Here is a 12,443-nt window from a genome sequence, read left to right as displayed (position 1 = left end):
GTATACAAACAATTGCTATTAGAAATACAAGTGAGTATCCTTATGGTCTAAACTAAACATTCTCAAGTACTCGCACATTTAGCAAGCTAGACAATGCTTCATAAAAAGTAAGTGAAGTAGTTTAGCTGCTACTTTTGTAAGTATCAAAGTATCAATGTCAATACTAATAATATCCAGTTTTAAAACAGTGAAATAAATTCCAATTCTAAACTAAATTATTTCATAAATGTTCATTAAAAGGTAAATACCAGAAAATTTACTGTCATCATTAGCGTACAAAACAGCAACAAACCTGTAATGCCATTATTAATAGCCATCATAAATCCAGTAAATATGAAGTTATTATAAAAATGATAAAAAAAAAAAAAAAAAGGACACGTCAGGTCACTGCCATACACCACAGTTCAAATATGGCTGCCCTTGACTCCAACTCCTAAAACACAAACTTCCCCACCAGATTTTGTTTCATTTAATTCAGCCTGTTTTAAACTATGCTTTGGATTGCCATTTTTGACTGTCTGCCCTGGTGTTTATTAAATAATAAACTCTTGACTCGTATTTGCAACATTCTTTACATGGCAACAGGAATATTATTAAAAAAACATTTACAATCACCACCTTCTGAAAAATCAGTTTTGAGAATTTAGCAGAGCCGTGGAATTTAAAATAGTTTTACATTTAATTATAAATGTTGTTGTAACAGTTAATTTTAGTTTTGCACTTATTTAAGAAGGCGAAATGAAAAATAAAAAAAAATATTAGCTCTGCAGTACATATTGCTTGGTGTACATCTGGCAGAGAATTTACCTGGTCACTCAACAACAGCTGCATCACCAAGAAAGCCCAGCAGCACCTCTGAGAAGACTGAGGAAAGCTCATCTCCCTTCACCCATCCTAACCATGTTCTACAGAGGGACCATCAAGAGCATCCTAAACGGCTGCATCAATGTCTGGTTTGGGAACTGCATCGTCTCAGACCCTACAGAGGAAAGTGAGGACGGACGAAAAGGTAATTGAAGTCTCTCTCCCCTCTATCACGGACATTTACATCTCACGCTGCATCCACAAAACCAACAGCATTGTGGACCACCACACACACAGCTCACACACACTCTTTACCCTCCTGCCATCAGGAAAGAGCTTCCGAAGCATTCGGGCCTCACATCCAGACTTTGCAACGTTTTTTTTCCCTCAAACCATTAGGTTCCTCAACACACAGAACTGAACTAAACAAAAACACACAAACTCAACTGTGTGTTACTAAACCGTAAAAACACACCTGAACTTAACACACACTCATTACTCATCTCAATCCATTCCACCAACCATATTATATTTATATTTGATCATATTATACTGTTTACATGCTGTTTTGCGCCTCTAGACTGCTGCTTTTGCACAACATTGTGTTTATGTTTACAAATACACTCGTTTATAGTTCTCTTTTGTTCACATTGTACAGTAGGTTTATTTGTCTGCGCGATTTTGTGTTGTGTATCTGTCCCATGTTGTCTTGTGTTTTCTGTCTGCACTGTCTTTTGTTTGCACTGTTTGCACTTAGTTGCACACGATGCACTTTATGTGGCGAGGACACTTACTGTAGTCCTTATCTCTGTTCTGTTATGTAGCTCTATGCGGTGTGATGTAGCTCTATGTTTCATGTAGCACCAGTTTTCTAAAAGAACGTTGTCTCATTTCACTGTGTCAGCTATATATGGTTAAAATGACAATAAAATCTTTTTGACTTGACTCATGACTTGACTTGAAGTGTATCACTGCATCTTTTTCTAATTTCTTAAACAATGAAAAAACCTTCCTAAATTATTACTGACTGTGCTTTTGTAATAGCCTAAAAAAATAAAATAAAATAAAAAACAATCAGACAGAGGAGCTTGTATATATCATTCTTTAATAACCCATTTCATTTGTATATCCTTGGCATTGTGCAATGATCATGAATCAGTGTGCTTTGAAAGCCCATGCAGCTTTTTCAGGCTTCGGACAGGTCAGAACAATCAGCTGTACTGGTTACAAAACAATCAGTTCTGTTGAAATGCTGCTGCTGCTGCTGCTTTCCGGGTTCAAATAAAAAGAAAATGGGCTGGTCCCTGTCTCACCGAGTGTCAAATCACTCTGATACAAATTCTGATACAAAATCTGTCTCTCTCCCCCCAACACAAGATAGACTTGTTGAGTTTTGAAGGTATTCGTTGAAACATATTCATGGTTGCATTTGTTAGATAAAAAAAATAAAATAAAATAAAAAAAAAAGAAGAAGAAAAAATAAAAACTGATGTCAGTCGTCTTAATGTTTGACATCTAAATAAATAAAAGTTCAAACATGAACATAAACATTTGAAAATATGTAAGAATAGACTGTAAGCAATAACACATAAATACATTTACAATACCTACAGCTTTTACAAATTTTACACAGGTTAAAAAAAATTTGAAACTTGTTAAAGTCATTAAGACCCAGGATTAAACGAATCAAAACTGTGTTTAAAACACTTTGATGGAATGATATGACGAAGATGTGAAAGACACAGAACATACCTACAGTTACAAACCACTGTGTAGCTTTAGTATGCGACATTATATTACAGAAAGATATGATTTTTTTAAAGAGGACGAGTGCATAGCAAAATAGAAGCAAATTTTTTATCCAGTTATGGGTGTAAATTCCTGAAGGACGGGTATAAAAAAACACTGAACAGAAACATATAAGGCAAATTTGATCATTTGAAATTGGCATAGTCTGAGAAAATGTCGACAAAGTCCTGTACCACTCTGTAGCAGAAGTCATATTGTTCCTACAAAGAAAGAAAGAATAATAATTATATACTGTGTTTCAAAATTCACAACAAAATCTTATTTTACTACTTTGTGTTCTCCTAAAAAAAAATGGTTTCTAGGAAGAGTTTCTCTTTAAATCTGATTCATGAAAGTACTGAGATGATTTTATGGAGCAGTTAATCACAAAGGGCGGGGTTGACCCGGTTGCTGCGGATGACGTCATGTTTCATGAAGGGTTTCAGCAATTACTTTCCGATGTGGAAGTCAATAAAGGTCAATGAAAAAAACAATAAAATAATGCAATTTTGATCTCATACACATCCACAAAATGTCAGCTTAGCCTACACGTGATTATTTCACATGCAATTACTGAATCGATTTATTGAGAATAAATTTTTACATTTATCTCATTCATACAGCTTATCAGCTATGAGGTTTAGGGCCTTGCTTAGGGCCCTAGATGTGGCAGCTTGGTGTGGCTGGGATTTGAACTCATGACCTTTGAATCCAAAGTCCAATGCCTCAACCACTAAGCAACCACTTCCATACATAACACGTTAGTCTAAAAACAAGCTTAAGTGATCATGTAGTATTTTTGACACGTATATATATTTTGTACTTCTTATGTTTTATTGAGATTTGACATTTCTGGGTTTAGTCTGATTTACCCCTAGGTTTTTGCTCAAAGATTCTGATGGAAAATAAATTGACATTCTTAATACTGGGATTTCCAGGTCTATTTTTAATAACTTCTCCTAATCTCAATAAATCTGGTCATGAATAGTTTGGTACATACCACGGTCTGCACCATGTGTGGCCGCTGCATTCGCAAACTCTTCACAGTCTGAAAGACGTCCAGCAGGCCCTCTGCCTTTACACGCTCCAGAATATTACTGAGGGCAATAAACGTACCGGTCCGACCCGCTCCAGCACTACACACACACACACACACAAATATAAACTGACAATGTCTGCATATAAAGGTGTGAACAAATTCAACATAAAACATTTTGGAATGATCAATGAAATTATACTTGATACAGGCCCTACTCTAGAAACTCTAGAATTCCTCAGATACTCAGGACACTTTCCAAAACCCAGAGTTCAGCATATGATGTCAAATCAACATGGTATACAAGTCGCACTTCTATTTTATCCTGAACCAGCAATTGTTTCAGAACAATCAACTTACAACATCACAGCTTGAAAAATCTATAACTAAGCTTAGCAGATGGTCTCTAGTATAGTGATATGAATATAATATTTATCATTATAAGATGACAGTAAACCAAATATAAGATTATTAAACCTATTTGTACTTAATCTTGTTATAGTGGCACTTGTTTTGTTTTTTTTTATAAATTTTATTTATTTATAAACAGCAAAAAAATTGGTCTTACAGCAAAACAAGAAAAGTGTTAGTCAAAAACAGGTTGTACAGAGTACTAGTTAAAGTGGCCATCATTACTGGAAGTGTATGTGTGTGTTACCTGCAGTGCACAACGATGGGGTGGTTGCCTGATTGCTGTTGTTGTTTCTGCACCGCAGCGATGATGTCTATCATTCCCTTCCCCTCCGCTGGAATTCCAATCTCCGGCCAGCCGTGAAAGTGGAAGTGGCGGACCAATCGTGTCTCCTTCTCCTGCGCAACACAATACAAATGACATTTGAGCTAAGATGAACTAAACATCTGCAAACTATAACTTTTGTGTAGTGTTATTTATCATTGTATAATTCAAACATAAGCAATGACTGCATTGACATACAACATGCGATTTGTAAAAACACACACACACTCACCGGTTCATATGTGAGTACCAGGTCTCTGAGACTAAACGTGTCATCACACTGAGTATCAGCTTTGATTTCTACTGTGTAGTCTCCATATTTCACTGAGTCTTCTGTGGGCCAGTACTGGCAACACTTTTCCTGCAAAATACGCATACGCACACACGCACACACACACACACACACACACAGATTAATACATTTATCTTGGGGTATGTGTATGTGTGTGTGTGTGTGTGTGTGTGTGTGTGTGTGTGTGTGTGTGTGTGTGTGTGTGTGTGTACCTGTTCTCTTTCTTGAAGTTCTGTCAGCATGACTATGGAATGGCATTTCCATTCCCAGACCATCCTCCAGAAATCATCCACCGTATGGGGTAAAGGACCTTGCGTTGCTATGAAGTAGTCTTTTTGCCTGTAGCCCTGTTACATGCAAACAAAACCATGACACACATACAAAGACACACATGCAGTAACACAAGAAAAATCAGTTTTCAGAAAATATAATGTAAAGTATCACAGCATGATTCTGCCTAGTAAAGTTTCTGAATTTCTGTTTGTGAAAACCGTGGATTTTTTTTACCTTACAATTACGAGTTAATATTACACAACTGAGACTTCAGTTCCCTCACATTTGCATGATAACAGCAGGCATATGCAACTTTTTACTTGCATTTGCAACAATTATTAAACTGTGCGGCTTTATGCCGCTGATTATTAGTCTCTTTTCCAAAACACCGGCCACAGCAACACTACGACAAGCTGTCCTATTGGTCCTAACACATTCTCTCAAAGTGGCTTGTTCCTGCTGAAATCAACGGTTTGCCTGCGGCACATGCATGTTTTTGTTGTGGTTTGATTATTTAAAACAGGAACCAAGTCGCAATTGTGAGCTAATAGAAAATAATTCTGAGATTAAAAGTCACAGTTGAGAAATATTAATTTAACTGTCTAATATAAACTTGCATGTGTCAGAAAAGAAAAGCGTCAGCTGAGCAAAAACAGGGAAATCAAAAGTCGCAAATTGAGCAATACTAACTATAGAACAGATAGTTCTGCATCATACTTTTTCGTGTGTGCCATAAACAGGCTTCTATAGTAAAGAATATCAAAATAAAATAGGAACAAATTTAGGTTGAAAAAAGAGTCCATTTGGATTCCAATTAAAATACAAATCTAAATAAAGATGTCAGAAAACATTAAAATAAAATGTAAATTAATGCTAAAATATTTATACATATACAGAATTTCATTCATTCATTCATTTATTCATTAAGTCGATAATCAGAATTATTTTTTAAACATTAAACAATACAACTACCTGCAAAAAATAAAAATAAAACATCATGCAAGCTTTATAAAAAGTACTCACATCAATGAAAGACGCATTAATGTAGTCAGTAAATTCCTGCCCTCTTCTCATAGACAGGATCACTCTGTTAAAATCATCTGCAATAAAAATTAAAAACATTTTATGTTTTTGTGACATGTGAGTGAGTGCTATTAGCAAAACTGCTCCAGGTATTATCAACAATCTTCTAAGTATTAGCAACACTGTTCATGGCATTACCAACACTGCTCCTGTTATTAACAACAATCTTCTATGTTTTACCAACACTGTTACAACTATTAGCAACAATCTTCTATGTATTACCAACACTGTTACAACTATTAGCAACAATCTTCTATGTATTAGCAACACTGTTCAAGGCATTACCAACACTGCTCCAGTTATTAACAACAATCTTCTATGTATTACCAACACTGTTACAATTATTAGCAACAATCTTCTATGTATTAGCAACACTGTTCAAGGTATTAGCAACACTGTTCAAGATATAAGCAACACTGATCCAGGTATTAGTAACACTGCTACATGTATTAGCAACACTGCTACATATATTACCAACACTGCTCCAGGTATTAGCAACACTGCTCCAGGTATTAGCAACACTGTTCAAGGTATTACCAACACTTTTACAGTTATTAACAAACATACTCTACGTATTAGCAACACTGTCCAGGGTATTAGCAACACTGTTCAAGGTATTAGCAACACTGCCCCAAGTATTAGTAACACTGCTACATGTATTAGCAACACTGTTCAAGGTATTAGCAACACTGCTCCAGGTATAAGCAACACTGTTCAAGGTATTACCAACACTGTTACAGTTATTAGCAACAATCTTCTATGTATTAGCAACACTGTTCAAGGTATTAGCAACACTGTTCAAGGTATTAGCAACACTGCTTTAGGTATAAGCAATGCAGCTACATGTATTAGCAACACTGTCCAGGGTATTAGCAACATTGTTCAAGGTATTAGCAACACTGCTCCAGGTATTAGTAACACTGCTACATGTATTAGCAACACTGCTACATGTATTAGCAACACTGTTCAAGGTATTAGCAACTCTGTTCAAGGTACTATAAGCAACACTGATCCAGGTATTAGCAACACTGCTACATGTATTAGCAACACTGCTACATATATTACCAAAACTGTTACATGTATTAGCAACACTGCTCCAGGTATTAGCAACACTGTTCAAGGTATTAGCAACACTGTTACAGTTATTAACAACAATCTTCTATGTATTAGCAACACAGTTACAATTATTAGCAACAATCTTCTATGTAAAAGCAATACTGTTCAAGGTATTAGCAACACTGTTCAAGGTATTAGCAACACTGCTTCAGGTATAAGCAACACTGTCCAGGGTATTAGCAACACTGTTTAAGGTATTAGCAACACTGCTCCAGGTATTAGTAACACTGCTAGATGTATTAGCAACACTGTTACATGTATTAGCAACACTGTTACATGTATTACAACACTGTTACAAGTATTACCAACACTGTTACAGGTATTAGCAACACTGCTCCAGGTATTAGCAACAATGTTCAAGGTATTACCAACACTGTTACAGTTTTTAGCAACACTGTTCAAGGTATTAGCAACACTGTTCAAGGTATTAGCAACACTGCTCCAAGTATATGCAACACTGCTACATGTATAAGCAACACTGCTACAAGTATTAGCAACACTGCTACATGTATTAGCAACACTGCTCGAGGTATTAGCAACACTGTTCCAGGTATATGCAACACTGCTACATGTATAAGCAACACTGCTACATGTATTAGCAACACTGCTCGAGGTATTAGCAACACTGGTCCAGGTATTAGCAACACTGTTCTTTGTTATTAGGATCACTGTTATTAAGAACACTGGTTACAGTTTCACATATTAGGAACCCTGTTTTACTTATTAGGAACCCTGATATTGTTTTTGATTTTATTATTTTAATTTGCCACTGAAGAATAATAGGCTGTGTAACAGGATGTTTAAGTTGGCAGACTTTTCACTCTATTTCACTGAGCATGAGGTTCTTAGTGTAGGTAAGCATGAATGTATCAGGAAGGACTTTAATGGGTAAGGAAAAGAAGTGTGATTTCAGATTCATTTCCCTGTAAACAAGAGACACATGTTGTACTTGGAGATCAGTGAGCATTAGGTATGTGATTTTCAGTTTCACAGACCAAACTGAACATATTTCTAGTAAATATAAGTGTAAAGAATTAAGTTTGTACAAAGGTGTGAGATGTAATATATATATGAAGTTCAACATGTACTCTATCTATCCATCTATCCAACTATCCATCCCTATATCCAGCCATCCATCCATCCTATTTGTTCTAGGACAAAGCACTGTGTGTGTATTTATGTATGCAGGGCATTTGAAAAATTGCACAAAAAGTGTATACAAAGTTCATTTAAAACTTGGAAAGCATCTGGGACTCCAGTCTTTGTGCAATAAATAACTGCAATAATGTAATAATATACTGCCATTATAACCACTATTATGCATTTTTGTTACTAAAATCGCTTCTTTAATTCAGAGATTTGTGATGTGGTTGACCCTTTTCACCATTTCCTAGTGGCCTGTAAACTGCAATTTGCACACAAAGCAAGAAATCTAGCTTTGGTAACTTGCTACAGGTTTACTGAATTAAACATTAATGTATGATACCATATGAGACATTGTTGTGAGTGCATCAAGTTGTAGTTTGCTTTGTACCTTTTTATGTCTATTCATGTCATCAATCTATAACTTAAATATTTCAAAACTAAAATCCTTACAAGGAATAATCTGGAGCACTCGGTTCTTTTTCATATTTGCCGGTAGATTTCCTGTCCTCATGTTTTCCTTCATAATCCGCATGTTGGTCAGCTTCTGCAAACATGACACATGAAGTATTAATTCATGAAACTGATAAAGATGGACACTTGCATTTGAGGCATCAGGTTTTGGCTGTTGGTTTCACTTCCTCTCTTGCCACACAGGTATTGTCCTCACCTTAAACTCTTCCTCGAGCCCCAGACGGTCTTGTGGCGCACAGGTGTTGTGTAATTTGTGCAGATGTCCCTCTAAAGAGGACACGTCCAGCTCAGTGTCCCCATATAGGAAATACTCCAGCAGGGCCTGGTAGATGAACGAGTACTGCATCTGCACATACACATACACATACACACACACACACACACACACACACACACACACACACACACACACCCCACATGTTTGAGGAACTGGAAGTGGAAAATCCCTACATGATGCCTGCATGTATACTTAGAATTGCCAGTGGGTATTTTCCATAGCACCATCTTTTTTTTTTATTCTTTTTTTTTTTTTTTAGCATGTCAATAGGCTCTGGGGCCGAAGCTCATATCTCTTATCTCTTTAAAATATGCACTATGTTATTGTTTCTGTAGTAGGACATTTTTAGCAGTATTTCCAGACAAAATAAAAGACTCACATCTGTCTGTACAAGTTGTGATCGCTGGTCTCGTATTCTTGACACGAAGCCAAACACGTCAACCTTTTGTTCCTCATACATTGTGTCAATCATTGCGTCTATCACGATGAACGTACCTGTCCTTCCAACCCCCGCACTTAGAGAGAAATCACACACACACACACACACACACACACACACACACACACACACACACACACACACACACACACACAAAACAGATTTATAAGCTTTAAAGGATTTATAATTTTTTAAATACACAGAATTACACTTTTTGTCTCCTGCAACTCTCTTACAACTTCTTGAATAGTTCTATTCAAGTGTGTTTGTGTGTGTTTGTGTGTGTGTGTGTGTGTGTGTGTGTGTGTGTGTGTGTGTGTGTGTGTGTGTGTGTGTGTGTGTGTGTGGTTGGGACTGAGACTGTGCTCTTATTGTGTAGAACACAGCAAAGATCATAGTGCAAGTGTTAGGACATACACACTCTGACGACACTGAAACATGACGCACAACTAGATCAGCGGGTGCCTGATCAAACTATTCAGACACTGACCTACATATTACGCAGGTTTTTTTTTTTCCCAAACACTGTGAATAGCCCTAAGTTCGACTAATTCAAATGATATGGTAATCGCTTTAAATAATGCATAATTGTCTGCTAAAATAAATTATACATGCATGACAGATACCTTCCAAATGACACCAGGGGGTCCACAAGGTCTTCTGAATAATTGTTATGCAAAAATTGGCCTTTTTCCAAGAGTTTAACATCGAGTGACTACTTTCATAGTAAGTGTTAATGAGGCTGTTTGAGCTATAATAGTCATGAGTAATAATAATAATAAAAAAATAAAATAAAATAATAATAATAATAATACTTCTACTACTACTAGTAGTAATAATAATAATATAATAATAATAATAATAATAATAAGATATTGATTTCTTTAACGACTGAATTAACAGTAATCCCTTACATTTGCAGATATGTCTCTTCCTTCTAGCTATAGAATAGCTATAGCATAGTTACAGATAACACGCTCTATTTGGAAGATGGAAGATGGAAAAAAGACATAAAGAGTGAGAAAATATATACAGTAGAGAAAAAAGTCTAAACACCTGTGTGAAATCCAGGTCTTAAAAAATATAAAGTCGAAAGTAACAATATACATTTTAGTCTAGTCTTTAATGTGATCTTTCAAAAAAAAAAAAAAAAATCCAAAGAAATATATATATATATATATTATTCCCCAGACACATTTAAGATTAGGCCTAATGGTAAATGCCATTCACCTGCCATTAATTAAATTAATTCAGATTAAAATAACATAAGTCTTCTGTTGCTGTAGTATTTACTTAAATGTTTGGGGGTTCAATCTACTAAGAGCCATGAGCCACAAAGAGTTGCCAAAAACTGTGTGACTTATTTGTTATTATTTTTTTATTTCTGGCAGGTAATCATCACTTCTTGCATGTGATTACCATCTCTGTATGCTGCACCAGTCTGTGGTGTGGGGGGTATTTTTTTTTTACAAAGAAGAATATGTAGAGAAATACTGGGTTGGAGGTTTGTTCAAATGATTCAAATAGGGCATTGTATGTTTTTTCTATAAAATGTTTTTGTTTTTGGAAGATCACATTAAATACGCACCAAGTCTGACATTAACGTTGATATTTCTATAATTTGTACATTCGAAAACCTGCTATTTCTAAGTTTTTGTAGACTTTTTTTTAATATCCGTTTTATGTGTGTGCATAAGGAACACATTGCACAACATGCAAACACATTGCACACATTTTTTAATGTTTCCTTTCTTCACCCACCAAAAGCATAAATACGCATGCATTCTTCCTGTTATATATGTCATTTTCTATTTTCAGTAGCATGAATATGAAAGCACTAATAATAAATGATGCCAGTGTGATAGTTTGCACGCTTTTTTGAACTGTGTCGTTATTATTTCACTTCTGATTATGGAAATTATTTTTTTTTTAACTGTGTGGCTGTGTGGCTCATAACCCAATTCTGGAGATTGGGCTAAGTATAATATTAAGATGGTTAGCAGAAAGAGCAGAAGTGTAATTAGAATAGGAATTAAACCTGTACAGAATGTTCTGGAGCAGGGTTATGTCTCTATGTGTTGTTGGTGTTAGGTTGCGTACCTGCAGTGCACCACAATGGGACCTGCATATGACGGGTTCACCTGCTTGACTTTCTTGAGAAACTTGAGCATGCCGATGGGAGAGAAGGGAACGCCAAAGTCTGGCCAGCTGGTGAAGTGCAGCTGTGTGACCAGACGAGGGGTTTTAGAGCCATCGCTAGCTTGCTGGGTGAGAGAGAGAATGAGATTTTATTTTTTTATAAAGCCCACAATGATTAATTCGTAGAATGACCTACAATTATCTCTTAAGAACTTTTTGCAACCTTTTCCCTAATTAGATTTAAGTCCTTAGTAATTTGTTTCTAAGTAATCATGTTTAATATTATAACTACTATCAGGAGAAATCAGCAAGCATAGTACCAGAATAAAAACCTGTTAAATCATTGTGCTGTTGAATTCTCAAATCACTGTGGTCATAAAGATTTGATTAATTTTCTATAACAGCAGCTCCGATAATTGTGTTGGCTGTAATTCCAATTTATATTATTGCTTTAATTCTAATACTAATAAATTATTCTAGTACTCAATAGTAACAATGAAAACCTTTATATAGTAACAACTTACTGTTTATTCTAAATAAATGTAAATATAAAACCAGGTATAGTGAAGCTTTATTATACCTATAATATACTTATTATTTTCAGAAAGAGCATTATTGTTTTAAAAAGATCATTACTGATAAACCTGTACCAGTAAATCTGTTTTCTGATGTGCAAAGACTTGGGCACAGTGGGTATTTTGCTTTATGGTTTCTTAAGTACATAAAAGCTGTGTGTGTGTGTGTGTGTGTGTCTGTGTCTGTGCAGGCGTGCGAGTGTGATAAGTGATATCACACACACACACACACACACACACACACACACACACATATATATATATATAT

At 35.6% G+C, this 12,443-nt stretch overlaps 2 protein-coding genes across 5 annotated transcripts in view; one reads left to right on the top strand and one right to left on the bottom strand.

The window, feature by feature from the left end:
• Positions 1 to 1,892: 1,892 nt before the first annotated feature.
• ptprea (protein tyrosine phosphatase receptor type Ea) overlaps positions 1,893 to 12,443 on the bottom strand; it is an 82,927-nt gene continuing 72,376 nt past the window's right edge. For all 4 annotated transcript variants that reach the window (XM_083556510.1, XM_083556511.1, XM_083556512.1 and 1 more), the window contains 10 exons: positions 11,562 to 11,725; positions 9,402 to 9,537; positions 8,942 to 9,091; positions 8,725 to 8,818; positions 5,953 to 6,029; positions 4,869 to 5,003; positions 4,597 to 4,725; positions 4,287 to 4,438; positions 3,593 to 3,728; positions 1,893 to 2,813 (listed from right to left, as the gene is read on the bottom strand). In XM_083556510.1, coding sequence (XP_083412636.1) covers positions 2,739 to 2,813; positions 3,593 to 3,728; positions 4,287 to 4,438; positions 4,597 to 4,725; positions 4,869 to 5,003; positions 5,953 to 6,029; positions 8,725 to 8,818; positions 8,942 to 9,091; positions 9,402 to 9,537; positions 11,562 to 11,725 — 1,248 coding nt within the window. In that variant the 3' untranslated portion in view covers positions 1,893 to 2,738. The remainder of the gene's footprint in view (positions 2,814 to 3,592; positions 3,729 to 4,286; positions 4,439 to 4,596; positions 4,726 to 4,868; positions 5,004 to 5,952; positions 6,030 to 8,724; positions 8,819 to 8,941; positions 9,092 to 9,401; positions 9,538 to 11,561; positions 11,726 to 12,443) is intronic.
• Positions 6,141 to 8,285, top strand: LOC310734896 (uncharacterized protein; the record flags this gene model as incomplete). The annotated part of the gene is made up of 6 exons (XM_083557370.1): positions 6,141 to 6,163; positions 6,277 to 6,983; positions 7,029 to 7,133; positions 7,239 to 7,280; positions 7,344 to 7,406; positions 7,448 to 8,285. 6 exons carry the CDS (start codon positions 6,141 to 6,143, stop codon positions 7,789 to 7,791), a joined length of 1,284 nt encoding a protein of 427 aa, XP_083413496.1. The 3' UTR covers positions 7,792 to 8,285.

This window comes from Silurus aristotelis, assembly GCF_946808225.1.
Source record: "Silurus aristotelis genome assembly, chromosome: 12".
Lineage (NCBI taxonomy): Eukaryota > Metazoa > Chordata > Actinopteri > Siluriformes > Siluridae > Silurus > Silurus aristotelis.
The sequence above is the reverse complement of the archived record's forward strand: the minus strand, read 5'-3'. Positions and strand labels throughout refer to the sequence as shown.